The sequence below is a fragment of the Capra hircus genome, chromosome 5, assembly GCF_001704415.2.
Source record: "Capra hircus breed San Clemente chromosome 5, ASM170441v1, whole genome shotgun sequence".
Lineage (NCBI taxonomy): Eukaryota > Metazoa > Chordata > Mammalia > Artiodactyla > Bovidae > Capra > Capra hircus.
In genome coordinates this window covers 68,393,708-68,419,263 of record NC_030812.1, presented here as the reverse complement: position 1 = coordinate 68,419,263, position 25,556 = coordinate 68,393,708, and the positions used below count along the sequence as shown (strand labels likewise).

The following is a 25,556-nucleotide window of genomic DNA, read 5'->3' as shown; positions in this document are numbered from 1 at the left end:
ACCAGTAGGCATTGCTTACACCATTTATTTAATTAGATCAAGCCTTCTTCAGGCCTGACAGAAAGTGGGCTGGCATGATGGTTAGTGTGGACTCTGGCCTGTGTTCAAATCCTGGCTCTACCAAATAAGTTTTAAATAAACTTTCTGTATCTCAGTCATGTGAGTAACTTTAATTCCTAAAAGTATGAATATGTATTTTAGAATGGTGCTGGTATAGAGTACTATATAAGTATTATCTTGTTTTCTTTTTTTAGTAAAACTAAAGTAATACCCATGACAGGCAGATATTCATGGTCTTAACAATCCCTTCCAATGGGAACGAAACTGGACAGGGCCACAAAACTACCTGAGGGATCCCCTGTCCCCCTCGGGCGCTCTCTGCTATCAACGGGAATAGAGCTGTATGGCAGAGCCTGCAATATCTGCACCCCAAGCCTCGCTGGGCCCCATGACTGCCTGCCCACCCAGCTCGCCCACGCTCCCCATCTCTCCAAGAGTCACAATCCCTCCAAGAAATCTTTGTGTCCTCTTTCTCTAACTGCAGCAACACCCATGAGTTTTCTTCAATGTCAGGAGGAATTACTATGACAGCTGCAGCCTCAGCCTTCTTGAACTACTTTGAACCCTTTGTCTTCTCCCTTTTCGGAAAATATATTTTTCCCCTATCTTTAAATCATTTTTTTAAGAATATATTTTAAGGGCATTGACTCTTCCAATCGAGCCAAACAAATCCAATTAAATTATGGTTGGTAATTACCTCATGAGGGGACACTGGTCTAGTTACGTTGAAGCTTTCTTCAACATCAGGGAGCCCGACATAGATATTAAGATATCTGAAAGGGAAATTATTCCAGAATCAATTATACTTCTTCAAAGAACATATAAACAATCAAGCTATTTTCCTTCCAAATATGAGATTACACTTTTGACAAATGCTTATTTTGCAGAGGATGGCAAACTAAAAAATTACAATTGGAGATCCTGAAGTCACAGAACACACAGTTTACAAAAGAGAGGAAATACCATCAAGCCGACTTTTAAAAGAAATACAGTAAATCTCTACAAAAATACTGAAATTATAGCTCCCTAAAAATGATACTTATGGAAAAAAGCAAATGCAAGAGTATCTATAGTTTGCTACCATTCTTGTAAGAAAGGCAACATACAAATATTAGTAAATTTTATTCTCACAGAGTGATGAATTAACAATTCTGGAACTACTTTCTATATATCCTAGGACTGAATGAACAATAAGTATAGCTCTGTCTACTGAGACTTCAGTACCCAAATCTTGCTGTCTAAAATACTACTCTCCAAAAGAGGAGACTAAGGATGCTTGGAGAAGTGATTGATTCCAGGCTGGAACAGGGAAATACTACATGAACCACATCTCACGGTAACAGAAAGCAAAGGAGTGCCCAAAACAGGGGCACGTTAAAAGGTCAAGTGATGGAAGCTTCCTGTAGTTGAATCTGGGACTATTTGAGAACTAAAATAATGACAGCACTGGATTATGATGCAAATAATAAAATAACTATCTACAAGTTCATATTGATTTAAATAAAATTACAATAGAATAGGAGAGACTAGAGATCTCCTCATGAAAATTAGAGATACCAAGGGAACATTTCATACAAAGATGGGCTCAATAAAGGACAGAAATGGTATGGACCTAACAGAAGCAGAAGATATTAAGAAGAGATGGCTAGAATACACAGAAGAACTGTACAAAAAAGAGCTTCATGACCCAGATAATCACGATGGTGTGATCACTCCCCAAGAGTCAAACATCTGGGAATACTAAGTCAAGAGGGCCTTAGGAAGTATCAGTGTGAACAAAGCTAGTGGAGGTGATGGAATTCCAGTTGAGCTATTTCAAATCCTAAAAGATGATGTTGTGAAAGTGCTACACTCAGTTCTGTTCAGTTCAGTTGCTCAGTCGTGTCCAACTCTTTGCGACCCCATGAGTCGCAGCACGTCAGGCCTCCCTATCCATCACCAACTCCCAGAGTTCACTCAGACTCACGTTCATTGAGTCAGTCATGCCATCCAGCCATCTCATCCTCTGTCGTCCCCTTCTCCTCCTGCCCCCAATTCCCCCCAGCATCAGAGTCTTTTCCAATGAGTCAACTCTTCGCATGAGGTGGCCAAAGTACTGGAGTTTCAGCTTCAGCATCATTCCTTCCAAAGAAATCCCAGGGCTGATCTCCTTCAGAATGGATTGGTTGGATCTCCTTGCAGTCCAAGGGACTCTCAAGAGTCTTCTCCAACACCACAGTTCAAAAGCATCAATTCTTCGGCACTCAGCCTTCTTCACAGTCCAACTCTCACATCCATATAAGACCACAGGAAAAACCATAGCCTTGACTAGATGGACCTTAGTCAACAAAGTAATGTCTCTGCTTTTGAATATGCTATCTAGGTTGGTCATAACTTTCCTTCCAAGGAGTAAGCATCTTTTAATTTCATGGCTGCAATCACCATCTGCAGTGATTTTGGAGCCCCCCAAAATAAAGTCTGACACTGTTTCTACTGTTTCCCCACCTATTTCCCATGAAGTGATGGGACCAATGTCATGAACTTTGTTTTCTGAATGTTGAGCTTTAGGCCAACTTTTTCAGTCTCCTCTTTCACTTTCATCAAGAGGCTTTTTAGTTCCTCTTCACTTTCTGCCATAAGGATGGTGTCATCTGCATATCTGAGGTTATTGATATTTCTCCCAGCGATCTTGATTACAGCTTGTGTTTCTTCCAGTCCAGCGTTTCTCATGATGTACTCTGCATAGAAGTTAAATAAGCAGGGTGACAATATACAGCCTTGACTGTATACTCCTTTTCCTGTTTGGAACCAGTCTGTTGTTCCATGTCCAGTTCTAACTGTTGCTTCCTGACCTGCATACAGATTTCTCAAGAGACAGGTCAGGTGGTCTGGCATTCCCATCTCTTTCAGAATTTTCCACAGTTTATTGTGATCCACACAGTCAAAGGCTTTGGCATAGTCAATAAAGCAGAAATAGATGTTTTTCTGGAACTCTCTTGCTTTTTCGATGATCCAGCGGATGTTGGCAGTTTGATCTCCGGTTCCTCTGCCTTTTCTAAAATCAGCTTGAACATCTGGAAGTTCACGGTTCATGTATTGCTGAAGCCTGGCTTGGAGAATTTTGAGCATTTCTTTACTAGCACGTGAGATGAGTGTAATTGTGTGGTAGTTTGAGCATTCTTTGGCATTGCCTTTCTTTGGGATTGGAATGAAAACTGACCTTTTCCAGTCCTGTGGCCACTGCTGAGTTTTCCAAATGTGCTGGCATATTGAGTGCAGCATTTTCACAGCATCATTTTTCAGGATTTGAAATAGCTCCACTGGAATTCCATCACCTCCACTAGCTTTGTTCATAGTGATGCTTTCTAAGGCCCACTTGACTTCACATTCCAGGATGTCTGGCTCTAGGTGAGTGATCACACCATCGTGATTATCTGGGTCTTGAAGATCTTTTTTGTACAGTTCTTATGTGTATTCTTGCCACCTCTTCTTAATATCTTCTGCTTCTGTTAGGTCCAGACCATTTCTGTCCTTTACCGAGGCCATCTTTCCATGAAATGTTCCCTTTGTATCTCTAATTTTCATGGAGAGATCTCTAGTCTTTCCCATTCTGTTGTTTGCCTGTATTTCTTTGCATTGATCACTGAAGAAGGCTTTCTTATCTCTTCTCGCTATTCTTTGGAACTCTGCATTCAGATGCTTATATCTTTCCTTTTCTCCTTTGCTTTTTCCCTCTCTTCTTTTCACAGCTATTTGTAAGGCCTCCTCAGAAAGCCATTTTGCTTTCCTGAATTTCTTTTCCATGGGGATGGTCTTGATCCCTGTCTCCTGTACAATGTCACGAACCTCATTCCATAGTTCATCAGGCACTCTGTCTATCAGATCTAGTCCCTTAAATCTATTTCTCACTTCCACTGTATAATCATAAGGGATTTGATTTAGGTCATACCTGAATGGTCTAGTGGTTTTCCCTACTTTCTTCAATTTAAGTCTGAATTTGGCAATAAGGAATTCATGATCTGAGCCACAGTCAGCTCCTGGTCTCGTTTTCGCTGACTGTATAGAGCTTCTCCATCTTTGGCTGCAAACAATGTAATCAATCTGATTTTGGTGTTGATCATCTGGTGATATCCATGTGTAGAGTCTTCTTTTGTGTTGTTGGAAGAGGGTGTTTCCTATGACCAGTGCGTTCTCTTGACAAAATTCTATTAGCCTTTGCCCTGTTTCATTCCATACTCCAAGGCCAAATTTGCCTGTTACTCCAGGTGTTTCTTGACTTCCTACTTTTGCATTCTAGTCCCCTCTAATGTAAAGGACAACTGTTTGGGGTGTTAGTTCTAAAAGGTCTGGTCCCATCACTTAATGACAAACAGATGGGGAAGCAATGGAAACAGTGACAGATTTTACCTTTTGGGCTCCAAAATCAGTGCAGATGGGGACTGCAGCCGTAAAATTAAAAGACATTGCTCCTTGGAAGGAAAAGTTATAACCAACCTAGACAGCTTATTAAAAAGCAGAGACATTACTTTGCCAACAAATGTCTGTCTAGTCAAAGCTATGGTTTTTCCAGTAGTCATGTATGGATGTGAGAGTTGGACTATAAAGAAGGCTGAGCACCAAAGAATTGACGCTTTTGAACTGTGGTGTTGGAGAAGACTCTTGAGAGTCCCTTGGACTGCAAGGAGGTTCAACCAGTCCATTCTAAAGGAAAGCAGGTCCTGAATATACATTGGAAGGACTGATGCCGAAGCTGAAACTGCAATACTTTGGCCACCTGATGTGAAGAACTAACTCATGAAAAGACTCTGATGCTGGGAAAGATTGAAGGAGGGAGGAGAAGGTGACAACAGAGGATGAGATGGTTGGATGGCATCACTAACTCAACAGGCAACAGTTTGAGTAAACTCCGGGAGCTGGTGACGGACAGGAAGGCGTGGCGTGCTGCAGTCCATGGGGTTGCAAAGAGTCAGACGTGACAGCGACTGGACTGAACTAAACTGAACTGAACAGAAAGAAACTGAGGGGAAGAAAAAAAGCTCTTCTCACAGTAGAATTCTTACATTAATGTAGAAGGAATGATAGAAAAAGATACTGGCCACTAGATAAACACCAAAGTAATTACTTTTAAAGGTAAAAACCACCAATGCATGCTGAAGTAGTGGGTAAAATAGTATGACAAATAAGACACTTGCATAGTCTCAAAGGATCACCCTGTAAGACTGTGATGGATTACTAAAGGAAAGATAGTAACTTTACTGTGGAGAAACCTGGAAGATACCACCTTAACCAAATGAACAAAGTTAAAATCACCAATAATAAAACAGATTGACAGCTATACCACCTGATATGGTGCAGTAAGAGCAACACAAAGCATCGCTTCTGAGGCCAAAAAGGCATAAACCAATGTAGCCATGAGCAAAGACACACACCCAAAGTGAGGACATTTCACAGAACAACTGACCAGAATTCTTCAAAAGTGTCAAGGTCAAAAACATGTCAAGGTCACGTGCAAGACCACAACTAAGAGAACTTGAGCAACTGGCACAGGTTGGAGAAGACAAAGGAGACCTATGCCACCTGGACCTAATGCAGGTCCTGGATTGAATCGCGGACCAGGTAAAGGACATTTGCGGGAAACCTAAGATTAGTTGACAGCACTGTATCAGTGCTGATTTCCCAGTGTGGCTAACTGTGCTATGCCTACATAAGATGTTAACATCAGCATAAACTGGGTGAAGGGTAACATTGGAACTCTGTCTTATTTTTGTAATTCTTTAAGTCTATAAAATTGTTTTTAAGAAAGGCTTAAACCTAAGTTTCAGTAACTTTTCACTCATAACTACTTGTTATCATTAGCTTACCAATTAAAAATTGAACATTTGATAATTATCTTCCTATTCAAAACAAAAAAAGAGAATTATATTAAAAGAATTTTGATAGCAACTGTAATCACTATTAAAAAAAAGTCAGATAGACACACAAAAATGTTAAACATGATCAAAATAGCAAACTAAGAGTAGTTGGTTCCTTACTTTAAGTACCACATGGGGTCAGCATCACTTGTAACCTTTTCATTGGCTTTCATTATTTTCTTTATCTGCAATGGAAAGAGTAACATGAGGAAAGACTCTGGCTTCCAGTTCATTTGTAATCATATCCTTTCCCAAGATCTGATGCTTACCTCTACATTAATGAAATAGTTAAATGAATCTATATGCTGTTTCACAAGGCCTTTCACCTAAATGGATAAAAAATAAAAGCAGGTTAGCAACGAAACAGCAGATTACACAAGGGGCTTAACCTGATCTATAAATTTTCCCCAAAACCAAAGGGACCACAAAAAATCCATAAATTTTACTTGGCAAAACTTTCTATTTTCACGTCCTCATTCCATTTCTCCTCCACCTTACTAGAACACCCTCAAACTTCCCTCCCTGAAAAACAACCTGACGTTTGGAATTCAAGATATATATCTAATGACTCCCCATGAGCTAACAAATTAGGCAAGAAAGAAAATCCAAGAAAAAAATATAGCAATCAAGCATCATGTCTCCAACCCTCAAACAATGCCTATTTTCTTTTTTTCTTGCTCCTATGTAAGCGATTTTATGATTTCCCCATATCTGGTCTTTCATATCACTTTTAGAAGAATGAGGGGGAAAAATAAGGATCTCTATTAAGGAAACCAAAAATAAATGCATTTAAAATTGAAAGCAAGGTGAATCCCAGGGACCAACAAACAGATCAGCTCCAGTGACTGCCTTTCATCTCAAAAGTCAGTACAGCTACACAGACAGTGCTGTGTGCTGCTATGAAAAACCCTGAAAGGCTAAACACAGATTCCAAAGTCTTTGGATTTAAAAGGACTGTAACGTGTTCAACTTTTTACATTAATGTTCAAACATAATTAGTTCAACACTTCTAGAATACACTCAACAGAAAGCATCACAGCGCCTCTGCTTTAATTACACCTCTTTTGAGGGATCTCACTGGCTTACTAAGCAGTTATCGCATTTAGAAATAGTCCTGATCGTTGGGGGAAAAATTCACTCTTATAATGATCTCTAGTCTAACATCCTGCAGTTTCCCCCTCCCCCCGCCATGGGCTTAATGTCTCTTCTGGAGAAAATGTCTTCTCCACCACAGTCCATTTAGTTATCACATCTCTTTTATGTCCTCTCTTCCAGGCTGAAGAGGCTCTTCCACTATTTCTCACAGACATGCTTTCCAGACTCTTCAGCAGCCCATGGACCGTAAAAACTGGTCAGAAATCTGGCCTTGACAATTCCCAGCCTCATCTGCCAGCATGCTCCCTTCTGCCAATTATACAGAACTAAGATGGAAAAAACCTGACTCATTTTTCAACCCTCTTTTCTTTCACTGAGCATGCTTCCAAGAGCATCCACATTGTAGCATGTATTGGCACTTTCTATTGCCAAAAACATTGCATTGTATGGATATATCATATTTCATTTAGCCATCCATCATTTGGTATTCAAGTTTCTATTTTGGGCTATTATAAATAATGCTGCTATGAACATCTGTGTACAAGTTTTTGCATGGACATACGTTTTTGTTTCTCTTGAGTAAATACCTAGGAGTAGAATTGCAGCATCATACAGTAACTATATGTTTAACCATCTGATGAACTGCCAGGCTGTTTCCCAAAGCGGCTATATCTCCATCAATAGATTGTGAGGGTTCCAATTGCTCCACATCCCCACCAACATTTGTTATTGTCTTTCTTTCTTCACTATAGCCATCCTACTGGGTGTCAAGTGGTCTCTCATTGTGGAACCTGCTACTATTTAGCATAAGCGCTTTAAAACTGAAATTCAATGATAACAGGAACCTTATAATCTGTACTTCCTTTGTCTGAACCACTCATCCACTCCAGCCAAGCAGACTGGACTCTGTTTTCAACAGACCCCATGGATCCTCCTCTTGAGGTCTTTTATTAAGCCATGCTCCCCGCATCCTACCTTTCGGCTTAGGTAATTCCTTTCCTCTTGTTGTTGTTGTTTAGTTTGCTAAGTTGTGTCTGACTCTTTTGCAACCCCATGGACTGCACTCTGCCAGGCCACTGAGCCAACTGGGAAGTCCTCCCCTCCTCTGAGGATGTGGTTTATGTCTCACCTCCTTTAGGAGGCCCTTTCTGACCACCTGGGGCATCAATCTTCTGCCAGCAGCACTTTGGTTTGTACACTTTGGTTTGTATTATTCCTATGCCAAGTGACAATGTAAACTACTTCCTACCTCTAAAATTAGATTACAATCCCCTACCTAGTACTTTATGGACAGGGTTACTGCCTTATAATTTCTCATATTTCTAAAACTTAGAAAAGCGCACAGTTGTACAAAGTCAAAAAATGTTGGTGATAAAAATTTAATTAAAAAAAAGGCTTATTTCTTGACTCTTGATTGGAAAAATAACTGTTATTAGATATTAATTACCTTTAAAAATGCTGGAAGCAGCCGCCATTTTTCCTGTGAATCAGAACAATAAAGGTATCAGACCTCTGTGTCAGTGATCACAATATTTTCATGAGGTTATTTTAATGTACCAAAAGTGACTTACTTTATTGCAGTAAGCAAAAGAAAGTAAGTGGAAACAAAAAGAACAATTTTTACATTGCAACCTTTTTATGGAAATCATATATGTACTGTACATGTACATGCATACAAACATATGCATACACACAAGCATATATAAACCACAGATTTCTTAAACAGAATATACTTTAATCCCAATTTGATGACTCAAGATTCCAAGCACTTTTCATCTTTATTTTATTCTCATGACTCTTCCTGAGTAAGCAGGGTTTGCCAGTTTGAGAAAGGGAAAGTATCAGTAAGTTTCAGAGAGTTTGGTTTAAACCCAAAGGGAGTTCTTTATCCCTCCTATTTTTTCTCAACTAGCACCTGGTCAGAGCCCAGGCTGAAGAAAGATATCACCCGGTGTTCACCTATTTAAACAGCTGTGAACTAACTGCCACATTCAGCTCTTAGGCCTGCTCTTCACACCTTCCTGAGGTTGTAAATAGCCTATCATGATATAACTCTTCATGAGTGGTACCTAATCTGTTCATGGGAAATCTGACAAATGGTTAGAACTGAGTCTAAAGTAAGAAAACACAGTTTCTGAGTAAGAGCCCAAGGATCATGTAAGACCTTGTGAGAAACTGTAAAATTTTTTTGACTTTGGGCAACAGAGAAGTGCTGGAAGGTTTTGAGCAAGAGTGACAAGGTGATGTGATCCATTTTAACTGATCACTCCAGCTGCTGGGGTGAGAAAAGACAAGGTTAGAAGCAGAGGGATCATTTAGGAGTTTCCTGCAATACTCTAAGCTGATAACAATACAGGTAGTGAGAAACTGTTGCCTAGGAAAACACGATGTGAAATTAGAGTCAACAGGACTTGATAGTATATGAGATGCAGGAATCAGAGAAAGACAAACGGAGACTGACACCTTAGTGCTGCCATTTCTGGAGATGAAGAGGCAGGGATGCTGCCGGGGCAGCCCCTTTAGTGTGAAGGGGCGACCAGAAGTTTGGCTGGGGGCGTGTTAAATTTGAGATATCCATTAGACGTGCAGGTGGAGATGCCAAATAGACAACAAATGAGTCTGGAACTTGGGAAGAGTGGCCTGGAGATCTAAGTCAGGGGAAGTTAGCAGACGGACAGGAGTGGAAGTCATGAAACAGATAAGACCATCTACGGAGTGTAGGTGGAGAGGAGCTCCATGAAGCTGAGATCAAAAACACTCCAACACTTGGAGCAGCAGAAAGCACACTGAGCAAGAGAGATCGAGGAGTGGCCAGAGAGGGAGGCAGACAATCTGGAAAACGGAAAAACATTTTTTAAGAAACGGTAAGTGGGGGCAGGGGTAAATAGAAAATCTCTATACCTTCCTCTCAATTTTGCTCTGAACCTAAAACTGCTCTTTAAAAAAGTCATCTTTAAAGAAAAAAAAAATTTTTAATTGAAGGATAACTGCTTTTACAGAATTTTACTGGTTTCTACCAAACATCAACACACACACACACACACACACACACACACACACACAAGAAATGACTCTAGCAAAACTAATCTATGATGACAGAAATCAAATGGTGGTGTAGGGCTTAAACTGAAAAGGGCACTTTCTGCAATGATGAAAATGTTCCATATCCTGTATGGGGTGGTAGTTATTTGGGTATACATAACTGTAAAAACTAATGTAAATGAACACTAAGTAAGTACTTCTGCATTTTACTGGATGTAAATCTACAAACAATGAAAGACAGACCAAAACGGACTACATGAGGAGAGTAGAAAGAGCTTGAGGAGCTGGAGTGGAGAGGGGGCAGGTGGGGAGAAACAAGCTAAAGAAGTGGTGGCCAGATTGAGAAAAGCCTTAACAATATGGTAAAGATTAGATTTTTTTTTTTTTTGCCCTGAGAGCAATGGGCAGACTGAAGAATTTTAACCAATGGAGCAATATGAATATATCTGCATGTTTAAACTGATGGCCCTGGTGACAGAGTAGAGAATAATGGGACAAGTAAGAAGCCAAGGAAGTAACAGATGACAGTGGCTGACTTGGAGAACAGTGGGAATGTCAGAATTGAGTACATTTTGTAGTTGGGGCCCTTAAGATGGGATGGTGGACTGGATGCAGAGGGTCAGAAAGAGGAACTTTTATTTCTAAATCAGAAGACTGAAAATACGTTTCTGGTCCCTTCATTGCTGTGCAAATTCAGAGAAGAAACAGAAATCCTGCAGCTCTCTGGAAAAGCAGTTCAGTCAGCAGTTAAGGTCAGGAGCTCTGGAGTCTGACTGCTGAAATCCAAAATCCCCAACAGTCACTTAATGGCCTTCTGACACTGGGTTACTTACTTAACATCTCTGGGTCTTTAAAATTTTCATTGGCAAAATGGGGCAAAAATATTACTTGCTTCGGAGGATTAAATAACATAATGCTCACTAGGTTTGAACACAGCTGGCACATAATAAGTGCTCAGTAAATGCTGGCTCTTAAATAGCAGTTCAAGAGTTAAAAATTCAAACCAACTATACTCCAATATAAAATAAACAAACAAAAAAACTTAAAAATCCAGTATTGCCTAAAGAAAATCACCATGTACAAAGGCACTCACAGAATCTAACACTGACTGTAATTCATCAGAATGTAATCTGCAGAATGATTATAAAGAAATTGATTCGTTGATCTTGTCAGTCATCCTGCTTAAACCTGTCAACAGCATCCCAGGCCTCCTACAAATGTCTAACAAAACCTTTCATAACCAGGACCCTTATCTGTCACCTTTAATCTCTCCTCTACTTTTCCACACTCCAATACTACTGGATTTATTTTAATTTCTCAAAAATATCAGATGGCCTTGCCTCCAGGTTTCAAGTGTCTTGTTCCCCCTACGTCAATCTCTCCCTTTACTATTTCTCTATGTCCCCAACCGGTGCCAACTAAAATTTTGAGCCCCAGAGAAGTTGCATGTCTTTCCACAAAATAAAATTATATCAACAGCTGAACTTCATCAGGCAGCTCAGAGTAGGATGCTGCTAAGTCCCTTCAGTCGTGTCCGACTCTGTGCGACCCCATAGACGGCAGCCCATCAGGCTCCCCGGTCCCTGAGATTCTCCAGGCAAGAACACTGGAGTGGGTTGCCATTTCCTTCTCCAATGCATGAAAGTGAAAAGTCAAAGTGAAGTCGCTCAGTCATGTCCGACTCTTAGCGACCCCATGGACTGCAGCCTACCAGGCTCCTCCATCCATGGGATTTTCCAGGCAGGAGTACTGGAACGGGGTGCCACTGCCTTCTCCGCAGAGTAGGATAGTTATCCTTAACTTCTGAGAAGCTGATGAAAGCTACAGGTGTACTCCCCGGGAAAACACTTAAAATTTGGAGTAAATTTTCTGGGCACTTAAAATACTCTTGCAATCCCAATTTGAGTTCCCGGCGAAAAGGAGAAATTACTAGCCTGGGATTCAGACGACTTGGTTTTACCACCACAGCCAGCGTAAAGCTCCCTGGACCTCAGCATCCTTTATAAGGTAGCAAGCAATACGTCCCCCAAGGTGGGTGAGAGTCAGTCCTCCCCTGACAACACACGCACACTAGAATGGGTGCAACGCCGGAGCCGTGGGCGGGGCTGCTAGGCCAGCGTGGCGCCTGCCAGCTCCCCCAGCTCAACCATTGCACGTGGGTCCAGCGGTCCGCTAGGGAGTGAACTCGCCGAGCCCCGAGCCAGCGCTGAGTCCTGAGCATGCGCAGAAGACGCGGCCCGCCCCCCTCCACAGCCAGGACTCTCGGGGCAACGCCTCTCGGGGACGCATCACGGCCCCTTCCGCTCACCATCTGCCCTGCACTCACCTCTACAGTTGGGATCGGCGCAGCCAGCTGCTCCGGGGTCAGGTTCCCAAACTCTTCGGCAAGCAGGTCCATGCTACTCACGATGACCCAGACAGTAAGCAGAATACTCACGTGCACCTCCCCTGCGTCAAGGTATCCGCTGTACCGGTGGAGAGCGGTGCGTGGTGGCTTAAAGGGTTCGCCGCACAACTTAATAGGAGGAAGAAAGGTTCCGCCTGCTGTCGGTCGGAACCTGCGGTTGAACCCGGATGTGGCTGAGGTGGCGCCAGGAAACTGCGCCCTCTGGTGTCCTTCGGAAGTCTCGCGTGGGTAATCTGAAAACCAGGCAGGGCTGTTGGTTCCTGCGATCTCGGTCAGTCCGACTCTTTAGGACCCCGTGGACTGTAGCCCGCCAGTCTCCTTTGCTATGGGATTATCCTAGCAAGAATACTAGAAAGTGTTAGTTGCTCAGTCGTGTCGACTGTTTGTGACCCTATGGACCGTAGCCCGCAAGGCTCTTCTGTCCATGGAATCCAGAGGATCTTCCCGACTCAGGAATGGAACCCCGGTCTCCTGCGTTACAGGCAGATTCTTTACAGTTTGAGCCACCAGGGAAGCCCCCAAAATACTAGAGTAGGTTGCCATTTCCCTCCCCCAGGGGATCTTCCCGACCCAGAGGTGGAACCCGTGTCCCTTGCTTCTCTTGCACTGACAGGCGAATTTTTTTTTTTTTTTTTTTTTTTTACACTGCACTGCCTGGAGAGCCCCCAGTTATCCCATGCTGCTGCTGCTAAGTCGCTTCAGTTGTGTCCGACTCTGTGCGACCCCAGAGACCGCAGCTCACCAGGCTCCGCCGTCGCTGGGATTCTTCAGGCAAGAACACTGGAGTGGGTTGCCATTTCCTTCTCCAATGCATGAAAGTGAAAAAGGGAAGTAAAGTCACTGAGTCGTGTCCAACTCTCAGCGACCCCATGGACTGCAGCCCACCAGGCTCCTCCATCCATGGGATTTTCCAGGCAAGAGTACTGGAGTGGGGTGCCATTGCCTTCTCCGCAGTTATCCCATAATTGAGGCCAAAAAGCATATTGTTTTAAAAATATTTCACAGAAAAGGGTAAAAGGAGAATTTGCATGACTTGAGCCACAGAAGCATAGGAATCATTTAATTTAGTCCCAAACTACACGTATACTATGGAAAAGTAGGAAATATACCAAATACCTGGTAGGAGGGGATTGGTTTAAAAACTTAAGGTACGTGTGTGGTGGACTACTATACAGCCATTAAAACGGCCACAAAATGAGGAGGAACTAACTTTACCTAGCGAGAAGGTTTTGGGATTCCATGAAAAATTTAAAATTTTCTGAAGAGATGGTTAAAAATCTCCATGAATAGGTTTCAAGACACACAAGTTGGCAGGTGAGAAAGGATTGATATCCCTCATTTAAAATGAACTTACATGAATCAATAGGGGAAAAAAATCCCATTGGAGAGGGTAAAGGCAAAAGTGAATCAACAGTTGTTTAATATGTACAAAGTTTTAGTTCAGGAAAATGCAAAATTCTGGAAATGGATAATGGGCATAGTTTCACAACAGTGTGAGTGTACATAAGACCACTGAACTGTGCACTTGAAATGGTAAATTTTAGTATATTTTGCCATAGTAAATTACGAAAATTTATAAATATTCATTTGCCATTCTGAATGTTTAACCCTTGTGGCGATAGTGGTAAAGAGCTAGCCTGCCAATGCAGGAGACACTGGTTCAATCCCTGGGTCAGGGAGATCCCCTGAAGGAGGGCACAGCACCCCACTCTAGTGTTCTTGCCTAGAGAATCCCATGGACAGAGGAGCCTGGCAGGCTATGGTTCGTAGGGTTGCAAAGAGTCAAAGATAACTAAAGCGACATGCACGCACGCAACCCTAGCACTGGGTTAGTCTAATTTTTTGTTGTCATTTTGTTTTTTGTTAAAATAGGCATAGTTTTCCGATTTGGTAGGTTTGGGCTGGGGCCTGCAAATTTGCATTTCTAATAGGCTCCCAGGTGATGATGCTGATGCTGCTGGCCCAGTGATCACAGTTGAGAATCACTCTGTAACGTAATGTAACATAAGATTTATCACTCGATCCCATAGCCTGTTTATGTGTTTACCTCTACTTCTGACAGGGAACACCTGGAACAGGGACTGTCTTGTTTGTGTTCCTCTTTTCAGCTTCTAACTCATTGTTTGTTCCTAAGTAAAGTTGTGTTGAATAAATGATTTGGGGGGAAAAAACATGCGTTGAGTGATAAGTTCAATTTTTCATGTCATGCTTTTTAAAATTCTGATTTTTTTAAAGTGTCTCTGGAGGAGGATCTGGTAGCAGTGGTCCCAGAGTCCTACATGGGAGCAATTGGCTGACACTAAGTGGTATCCACCCTGTTTACACCTGCCTGGTCCGTGAGGTAGGGGCATTTGCATCCTGGGGTCAAATCCATTGTCTTTCTGATCCCCTAAGGCAAGGGTTCCCAACCTCCAGGATCTAATGCCTGATGATCTGAGGTATAGACGATGTAATAACAGTAGAAACAAAATGCACAATAAATGTAATGCACTTGAAACATCCTGAAACCACCCCCCCACCCCAGTCCATGGAAAAATTGTTTTCCACAAAACTGGTCCCTGGTGCCAAAATGTTTGGGGACTGCTGCCCTAACGGGCTGGAGTTTTTAATTCAAAAACCAGAAACAGTCTCCTGGTTTCTGCTTTCTCCTGTCCTTTTCCTGAAATATCGGTACAAAAAAGACTTGGTGGTTTGAATAGAGGGCTGGGCAATTAGGGAAAGGAAATCGCATAAAAATGGTTGACATCTTGGAATACTATCCCATCACCTAGGTATGAAGTGTTGTGGTCCCCAGATGGGAAAGTGACCAATGGGAGGAGAACCATGAGCATCAGTTAAAGAAGAGCAAGGGAAAGGGGAGAGCAGGGGTGTCAGAGCTGAGCCCTGGAATGTTAGGGAGTGTTTCTATTGACTGTTTACTTTTTGCCACGCATTGGAATAACCACTTTTTGTACATTCTCTGATTTCATAATCAAGGGGGAGAAGTATGATACTCCCCATTTTGCCAAGTGAGGAGACTAAGGCGGTTTGAGAAATTTGCCAAGCATGGTTGGAATTTAAATCCACACTTACCTGACCCCAGAGCCCATGTTTTAAACCACTCTATTGTGACACCAGCTGAATGGGTCAGTAGAAGACATCAAGCAGAGAAAGACAGCCTGAGCAAAACATGGGGGCTGTAGAGTACATAATCCCATCAATACGTGTGGCGGCTCAGTGTAGTTCTCCCACAGGGCTTGTTGGGGGACATGTCTATAGATAACACCAGAAATTGTCATTTATGCCATGTTAAAGAAATTAGAACTTATTTTGAGAGGCTTCAACTTGAAGACACTAGAAAACAAAAGAAAAAGATGACCCTCTCTCTTTGAAAACCTTGGTGCATTCAGACTGGGGAAAAAAAAAAAGATCCTGATTTCTATATTTGAATACATTTACAGCAGAACTAGTGAAAGCCCAGAACAATGTTGGAGAAGGAATAAGGGTTCTTCAATCTGAAAAGGCAAGAACAAAGGAGATCCTGGAAGTCTATTGTTTCACAGCCAGCAAGGTAAAAAGAAGCCGGGACAGAAGTCTCTACTGTAATCAGAGAACATTTTGCATTTTGAGCAAGACTGGATGGTCCAAAACCTCTAGTTGCCTGCCAGGCCCATAGGTCTTTCTCTGAAAAGCCTTGCTTTGTGTCATGTTACCTCATCATCCTGTCAAAACTGACAGGGCCAGCAACCAGCTAAAGACAGCCACCTAAGGCAGGGGGCAGGGACGGGGCACGGAGCTCCTTATGAGACCGCCCCCCCCCCCCCCCACCACCCGCCGAAGGCAAGAGAGTCGGGGAAGGATATCCATAGTGACTAGTGGCAAATGGACCCAATCATTTTCTCTCTCCTGGGAGGTTTTCAATGAAGACCAAAAGGGAAGGGCAACAGGAAACAGAGGCAGAGAAGTAAACAGCATTTGGTAGCATTACAACAGTGAAACATACCTTTGACTGGATGACCTAAGGCAACCAATATAGCGAGTAGTTAACACGTTCCAGGGTTAGACTCTTTGGGTTCAAGTTGATTATCAGCTCTGTGACTTAACCTCTCTGTGTCTCTTTTTGCACAAATGGAAATAATGATAGAACCTGCCTTGTAGTGGGTTGTGCAGTTATATGAGACCATTTATATAAAATTCTTAGTCTATGTGGTTAGTAATTATTTTGCTAAATTCTGAAAGAAAAAAAATTATATTCAACTTCTCTATCATGCCTGCAGGTGCAACTGCTGGCAGATTCCCAGGTTTCCTTTCTTCTTCTTCAAGCCTTGCGATAAATCCCTAGGTTTTTCCTTTCCCTTGAAAGCTGAACAAGGCTAACATACCAAGCTTAGACATGAAAAGATAAAGTTTCACTTGAAAAGTAGAGAACAAGAGGGCACAGGTGCTGGTACAAATGTACTTTCTAAAAGGTTAGATTAAATCATGGAGGATAAAGTCATACCTGATTTACTAAACGAAATTGGAACATGTTGGGTTGTGTCACTATCCTTTGAAGTCGACATCAAGGACAATAACTGCAGTCTCTACATACCCTTGAGTTTCTCTGCCAATGACAATATTGGGCTTAATGAACCATGGTTGTGATGAGAGCTGACAATTTTTGGTCTTATGTACTTAAGTACTCGATCACCACATCTCACAATACTAAAACCTCTTGAAGCTTGAAAGAGATTTAGGACTAATAAATTAGCTTTTGTAATGTATTCTGGCCACATTATGCTTAAGTTTGTAGACAATTTCAAATACATCTCATTTGACTCTCGCTAGGGCTCTGTGAGGCAGGCAGGTAGGGTAGGAAATCGATGTTCAGGGCAAGACTAGAAGGCTGACTTGAGGTCTATAGCTATGAAAAATAAGTGAATTCAAACTCAAGTCCCCTGACTCTTGGTCCTGTGCCACTTTTACTGACTAACGAGTGGGAGCTGTTGGTACTTAACATCCCCAGAGGAAGAACAGATTGAATTTTAGTTTTAAGGAGGATTCAAGTGAAAAAATATATGTTGCACAAAATGTGGCAGGCCCCACACTCATGGCATACTTGGCCAATCAGCCACAGAATTCTTTACTGCTTATCCTGGATTTGGCTTCAGAATCCTCTCAACTCGGTGTTCTGGGGAGCTAATACTAAAAGATCAGAGGAGACACATGACTTTAAACTTATTTTCATAGAAAAGAGGATTCATAGAGCTTATTCAAGGAAACTGGCGGGATCTGAGGTAGAAACTGCTAATGCTTACCAATACCCAATACCCATGTCCACCTCTTTTCTCCTGGGCACATTTTCCTGACTTGCTTGCACTTGGAGCCAGATGATTTTGAGTTCTGGCCAATGCACCATGAATAGAAGTGGGCAATCCATTTATTTCCCCTGTCTTCTGAGTGATTCAGGAGATGCTGAAGGTTTTGAGGACTGCTGAGTTATAAGATGAATGGAAGTTGGATTTCTGAGTAGCTGGATTAAGGCCCTTGATACATACACCAACCTTCCCTAAACTTGGAACTATAATTTGAGAAATAAGGCTATGCTGAAGCCATGGTGACTTGAGAGCTATGTGTTCAGCAGTTCATCAACGCACACAGTAAAGGCTGATTTCACTGACTATGCCCTTCCTGGAATCACCTTACAGTGTCATTCTTAGAGGCAATACTGGATGGGGGGAGGGGTCTCCTCACACATTTCTCCCAGTCAAGTTCAAAAGACCTCATAAATGTAAAGGATAGTGGATTTGTTTTTCTCTTTCTGCTCCTCCGGACACCTTTCCTATTTGAAAGAAATCACTAGTTGGGTGATTGGTAAGAACATGGGAGTCTAAGTGTCAGCCACTATCTCATTCCATCCCATGCAAATTAAGAGCATTGCCCTTGACAGAGATTCGTCCCACTGAATGTTGATATCTAGGACTTTAAATCTTGAGCAAATGAGGCAAACAGCAAGGACAGTTGAGAAATCAATCTCTGAATCCCGCTTGGCTGAGGCCCTGCACTTGCATTGCCTTCGTTCCTACCCATTTGCCAAGCTTAATTCCCCAAACAAAATAGATTCTGTGAAGTATGTAAATCTCTCCAATAAACTCTCTTTCTGCCTGTTAGCTAGAGTCCATTTCTGCTGCTTGTGCCACGTGTTCAGGTTTGAGGGCATGTACACATACGTACACAGCACATAATATTCTAGCACCAATGGCGAATGTGCTTTGCCAGGGCAATCTTTCCCAAACATAATTGTTTGCAACTTTCAAAGGATTCCCTGATTCTTTACCTCTTTCAGAACAAACCCCACACATATGAGCATGACATCCCAGAAGCCTTTTCCCTTGCGTGCTTTTCCTCCCGTCACTTCCCCTCTTTTGGAGGCTGTTCCCTGGGCTCACCATTTCTCCGCATGACTGTGCCTCCTGCGCACTTGGCCTCTTGCGCCTTTCCCTTTCCTGGTCTCTTGGCAAGTTCCTGCCTGTCATTCATGTTTTAGCTCAAGGGTGATCCGTGAAAGAGTCCAGTGATTTTTCCTCTAATACTATGCGTCAGTTCAGTTCAGTCGCTCAGTCATATCCGACTCTTTGCAACCCCATGGACTGCAGCACGCCAGGCTTCCCTGTCCATCACCAACTCCCAGAGCTTGCTCAAACTCATGCCCATCGAGTCGGTGATGCCATCCAGCCATCTCATCCTCTATTGTCCACTTCTCCTCCTGCCTTCAATCTTGCCCAGCATCAGGCTCTTTTCTAAGGAGTCAGTTCTTCACATCAGGTGGCCAAAGTATTGGAGTTTCAGCTTCAGCATCAATCCTTCCAATGAATATTCAGGACTGATTTCCCTTAGGATTGACTGGTTTGATCTTGCAGTCCAAGGGACTCTCAAGAGTCTTCTCCAACATCCCAGTTCAAAAGCATCAATTCTTCAGCGCTCAGCTTCTTTTATAGTCCAATTCTCACATCCATACATGACTACTGGAAAACCCACAGCTTTGACTAGATGGACCTTTATTGGCAAAGTAATGTCTCTGCTTTGTAATATGCTGTCTAGGTTGGTCATAGCTTTTCTTCCAAGGAGCAGGCATCTTTTAATTTTATGGCTGCAGTCACCATCTGCAGTGATTTTGGAGCCCCCAAAAATAAAGTCTGTCACCGTTTCCATTGTTTCCCCCTCTATTTTCCATGAAGTGATGGGACCGGATGCCATAATCCTAGTTTTTTAAATATTGTGTTTTAAGCCAACTTTTTCACTCTCCTGTTTACTTTTCATCAAGAGGCTCTTTAGTTCTTCACTTTCTGTACTATGTGTACTTGTTTTAAAAGCATAGCCCGAATTACACTTTATTGCTATTGTTCACAATTTTGTCCTTCTTACTAAGTTACAAACTTCTCAGAACAGTGTCTATCTAGTCATCTGTGTGTTAAATACCTAGGATACTTCTTGACACATAGTAGATGCTCAATAGCTATTTGTTCACTAAATGAATGAATGAACACGATTGATGTCTGTGAGGCTTTGACATTAAGTAGAAGATTCCTTCTAGAACCACTGTAATAAAGAGTGTGCAATATTCCAGCCCCGAGCTACCCAAAGGTGGTTTAGAAAACAGAGACACCATCTATCTTGAAATAATTTTTAATGTTTTAAAATGTAACTAGTGTGCACAATACATGTTTTAGCAGAAGAATGAAAATGTGTGTATGGTGTTTAGGAAAATTGACATTACAAAACAAGACCATGTTAAGAAAATTCTCAAAAGTAGAAGTAAACATTTAAGTAAAAACCAAATAAACAACATGCTAAGGGACAGGATTTAAAAATCCTAATAAATGTACTTGCTTAAATCCAGATGGGACATTGAGATTTACTTTGCCACTTAAAAAAAAAAGCAGAATGCCCTTCATTTTAAAATGCATCAAAAAAAAAAAATGTTTGCACACTGTTTTCCTGCTGGCAAGTATAGTATAATCAAGTATATAAGAATACCAGCCAGATTCCAATCTGATAGTAAAAAAGTATACTACCTGGTCTTCTAGTTATATATACAGTTCACTGGGAAAGTGACAAAAAATCACACTACACGCTACCTTTCAGACCCTCTGTGCTATCCAGGCCCCAAAGTGAACAGTTGAAAACAATTTCAACTTAAGAGAAAATGCAAATAAAAATCTACAGCACCTTATGATTTCTAAGCACAGGAAACAGGCAGAATGGACATACAGGAGGAGGGAAAAAATGGGTAAGACCAATGATGTGCTCTTCAGTAAATTCCATTTCTACATAGCTGCTCAAATGGACAAAATGGTGATATATGTATTGGTCATTGGGAGAAAAAAGCTGATGTTCAACATTTCCTCAATTTGGCAGATCCCTCCAAAATGTAAGGATCAGAGATAAGTTATCCACACAATAATTTCCCAGGCCTTCATCAAATCACTAGGTAGCACCATAATGGTAGAGGTCATGGTGAGGAAGAGGAGATAAGGAAGAAAGAAGGATTAATCTTTTTCTTCCTACTTGCTCTTCTCCACCAGACCGCTAAGGTTCAAGGAGTCCTCAGAAAATCAAACCATCAAAAATGCATTTTATGCAAATAAAGCATTATCCAGTAGTGTTTCCCTCAACACTTCAGAAGCATGTAATTCGAAGACAAGCAGATTTCTCTAGGATCCTGACAAGCAGTGCCAGCGTGGCAAAGTTTAATGCACAAGAATGGCAAATGATGATGGTACTGAGAAGAGCTTCTTGGTCATGGTGGGGTAAGAATTAAATCCACAGAGAAGGCATTTGCTAGCACATTATATGCTTAAAGAAGAAAAATAATCCAAAGTACATCTGTTTCTTTTTCAGATGTGAATTTCACTGAGAATGGGGGTCCCAGTTTATGAACTTTTTCTTACAAGTAAATTCAAGTTACCAATTCAAACCGCTCCTGCCTTATGTAAAAATATTAAAATCTTATATAAACCTTACCAATGGCCTGAGAAATGCAAGGACATTCACAAAGAGATGTGTGCAAAAAGTGTTTCTCTCAGAGAGCAGCATAAGTTGCAAGAAGAATCCACCCTCTAGAATGAGATTTTAGAAGGGGTTTGTTTCTATTTCCATTAAATCATCAAGGGAGGTTTTATCTAAAATTTGTACATAGCATAAAAATGTATTTAATACATTTAAATTCTAAACAAATACTGACCATCGGTATCACCAAACGTGATTAGGTATATTTGTAGAATTTGAGGACTATGTAAGTTTCTATTACATATGAGTAAAATTTAATTTGTACATTTCAAATACAATTATCCTTACTTCACATCATTTATTTAGAACATCAGTCCACTTGGTTATGATCACAACTTTCAACCCTTTAAGAAGCCGTACCAAAGTTTAAAAAAAAAAAATCATTAGATCTGATAGTAACAGGTGAGGAAATACAACTCCTTAAGGGTTGAATGAATAAGCCAGATATAAATGCTTAAGAAAACATTTACAAGTATTATATAGGTAATAAAATTAAATACAAATAGCTTTCTGTTCGTTAAAAAGTCTCTTTAGGACTCGAAAATGGTGCACATGTGGGGGCATTGTGATGTGCATGTCTCTGCAATGCTGACGTTACTGGGTTACACAACTTCGGGCTAACACTGTGCTTCACACAGGATCGAGAATGTGCCCCATCTGTAATGCCGCTGGTGGAAACAGACTGGGTACCTAAGTGCTGGGCTTCCAATCTCTTTTCCAGTGTCATTTCCTCTTTAGTTAGTAGATGAAGAAGCTTCTGCCTTCCCTGTGGCTTCCTCACCGAACAGCAGCTTTCGGAGTATATTTGCATAAAATGGTCCATACACTTGTTTGTTGAGATTCACGATGTTTGCGTATTGCGAGCCTAGTGACTCCAGCTCTTGCTGAACGACAGCAAGGCCTCCTGGTACAGGAGGCATGCATCTTGGAGGGCTTGGCAGACAAAGCAGGCTCTTCATGTATAGCTGGATTCGTTTATCTGGGGGAAAAGAAAATATGTTTATCTGTCCTATTATTAAAGCATGTACTTTTTAAACATGAGAATAGTAATTGTGGTAGATGGATTGCAACAACATCCTCAATTCTTTACCCCCTCCCTATACTCATGCCCTTTCCAAGGTAGCCTGGCAGTTCTTCCCATCAGGGCTGGAGCCCGGGTGCCCAGGTCTTGGATCAGGGATGGCCTTCTGACCTGCTTTGGCCCATGCAGAATGTGGCCTGAGTGATGGTGTGTGAGTTCCATGCTCAAGAGGCATGGTTTGAATCTGCCCTTTCTGCCTACCACCACTATGTAAACAAGCCTGAGCCAGATGAGAGCCCATGTTGAGGGAAGCCCAGCTGTTCCATCTTAGGCCATCCTAGACCAACCAGTAGCCAACCAAATCCCAAACACTTGAGACAGCCCAGGCAAGACCAGCAGAGCTAACTACCCATGAGGCTGCTTACCATAAATGCATGCATTGAGTCCAGCAAGACCAAATGAACTGCCTAGTTGCCCCACAGACTGGTGAGCAATGATAGATGGAGTCTTAGGGAAATCTGTTACACAGTAATAGCTAACTAATAAAACATACACAGCACTTTCAGGGTAGAGTGGGGAATCTTTTATAAAAATTCTAATGTCCATAATTTTAGTTATATATCCTAAAGCTGAGTATATAAACTAGGATTGCTAGTTTAGCCCAGACAGTGTTTTTCTAAAAAACAGAAGCTATTTAAAATGAGGGGCTTTCACATAGAAAATCAAATTTTTGGTTCTTCTTGAAAAATCTACAGATCTGGCAAACTTGGGAGCCCAAACTGCCACAAGGCAAAGGGGAACATACATCTAGGTTTTCTCAGGATAATTGAAGTTGACACCTGCTGTCCTGGTCTTAATAAAAAGAACACTTTCAACAGTGTCCCGGGTTAGAAAATAAATTGTACGACCACCCCCCATGTGGGCAAGAATCTGGAGGCACTGAGGAAGGACCACCCCAACTAGCACTGCCACCTTCTCCACTCTTCCTGCTTCGGTGCATCTGCATTTGCGAAGACTTCCCAAATGCATGCAAATGCTTAAAAAAGGGAAGCTGTGGTGTCCTGGACAAATGGCACTGGACAAGCCAGACCTGCTCCAGCCCAGGCTGCTCCAAGGACATTCTCTGGCTCTGGAAACAGAAATCTCACAAATAAAAACACTTATTAAGGAAAATGAGTGAGTGAGTGAAGTTGCTCAGTCGTGCCTGACTCTTTGCGACCCCACGGACTGCAATCCACCAGGCTCCTCCATCCATGGGATTTTCCAGGCAAGTATACTGGAGTGGGCTGCCATTTAAATACACTCATCTAATACAGACAGCTGTAATATTACTGAAATTCTTATATCCAAACACGTCTACCCCAAATCATACATTTCAGTCAGATCTGACCTGGAACTCAAAGTGCCCAGTGTCCCATGTCCATATCTTAGCCCAGACTATTTCCCGTTACTAGAATGCCCTTCCATCTCACTTCATCTCTGCCAAAGTCAAGAACATCATACTGATACTAAAGTCACCTCCTTTCTGTGGCTTTCCTTACCATCTGTTATACCCTTATTATTACTCAACCTTATTATATACTCAACCCTTATTATTGTTACTTGAGAATTTCTCTCTCTCATTTCTCAGACAGTAGGCTTTCTGAGGGTGAGGGCTACTTTTTTAGCCTTTATTTCCCTGGTCTGGCAGGCAGCAGGCATGTCATAAATGTTGACTGTAGTGAAGTGAGAATGGAATGAAAAAGGTCTATGAAGATAAACCCCAAACTGAAAATGCAAGGAGCCAGAGAGGAATGGGGGCTGAAGAAGACCTGAGCCTTATCCATAATTTTTCAACAAGAGGAAATTATTCATGGAGGGATCATTTGTACAGTTGAAAATTACTTTTTAAAAATGTCGGTGGCCATTAGCATGCAAACACAGTGGGAGTTGTGATTTTATTGTAAATAAATAGCACATCAACTGAGAACTAAGAAGGCAGACTGTGGGTACCATGAACAACAGAGGAGGAAAGCTAGGGCTAAGCTGGAGCCCTTCTTCTGTCCCAGGGATCCCTCTAAGGTCTAATATATTCTTGCTCCTCTGTGGGCAGAGAATTCAGAGCAAATGGTCCACTAAACTCCCCATTAGGCTGGCTGCTCGACTCTCATGAGCCCGGGTCTATTTTTGTCACGGTTATGGTCTGGACACTTTTCTGTGAGACTGTTTAAAGAATGCAGGTCTTTCAAAACTGTTATTATGCTGACAAGTAGTTCTGTCTCTTCTGTGGACAAGTCAGTTTTTAGGCCAAGACTAAAGTGATAGAAGCGTCTGTCCATTTAGGAGCAGCCAAACCCAGCCCCTGCCAAAGACATGCCTTGGCTTCCAGAGCCTAGGGAGAGACGCTCAAGTGAGTCATGCAAGTTGCTAGGCAACAATACTTTGAACAAGGTTATAAAATACTCTCAATTTGCAAAAGAACAGGAAACTTGGAATAGGGAGGGCTGGGTGGAAAAAGTGGCTTGACTGGATTTTAAGAGGCCTCCTCAGGGTGGGGCATCTCCTGGCCCCCAGCTTCCCCCTCTCTCTCTGGCGCTGCCAGTAGTTCCCTGATCTAAAGCAAGAGCACAGAGAACACCCGAGGCTCTGGCCAGCCTGCCAACGGGCAGCAGGGCTCCAGCTCTGACTGGAGTACCCATCAGAGCAGATGAGAAGGTGAGTGAGACAGGAAGACTCCCTACCCTGAGACCTGCTGGTCATATGGCCTCAGGTGAGAGAGGCTTGACTGCTCCAAGTCTCCCTGCATTCATTCATCCACTCCACTGCTGACTTTAAAAACTGCGCAATGTGAGAGTTGCAAACTGAGTTTTATTTGAGGCAATATGAGGACTGGGAGACAGCACCTCAGATAGCTCCGAGAGGCTGTTCCAAAGTCATAGGGGAAAGGGACAGTATATATGTGATTTTGGTGAAGGGAGAATACATGCAATAAAAAACATTTTACAAAAGGTTTCTGCTAGTCTCGTGAAGCTTC

At 42.1% G+C, this 25,556-nt stretch overlaps 2 protein-coding genes across 3 annotated transcripts in view; both read right to left on the bottom strand.

The window, feature by feature from the left end:
• Positions 1-12,662, bottom strand: part of POLR3B (RNA polymerase III subunit B) — a 114,707-nt gene extending 102,045 nt beyond the window's left edge. The window contains exons 1-5 of the mRNA XM_005680575.3: positions 12,415-12,662; positions 8,494-8,526; positions 6,221-6,277; positions 6,072-6,136; positions 758-833 (exon numbers count right to left, since the gene is read on the bottom strand). Coding sequence (XP_005680632.1) covers positions 758-833; positions 6,072-6,136; positions 6,221-6,277; positions 8,494-8,526; positions 12,415-12,486 — 303 coding nt within the window. The 5' untranslated portion in view covers positions 12,487-12,662. The remainder of the gene's footprint in view (positions 1-757; positions 834-6,071; positions 6,137-6,220; positions 6,278-8,493; positions 8,527-12,414) is intronic.
• Positions 20,124-25,556, bottom strand: part of TCP11L2 (t-complex 11 like 2) — a 46,335-nt gene continuing 40,902 nt past the window's right edge. The window contains exon 10 of one of the 2 annotated variants that reach the window (XM_005680573.3): positions 20,124-22,501. In XM_005680573.3, the coding sequence (XP_005680630.1) occupies positions 22,257-22,501 (245 nt within the window). In that variant the 3' untranslated portion in view covers positions 20,124-22,256. The remainder of the gene's footprint in view (positions 22,502-25,556) is intronic. The other variant, XM_005680574.3, reaches the window with a different exon arrangement.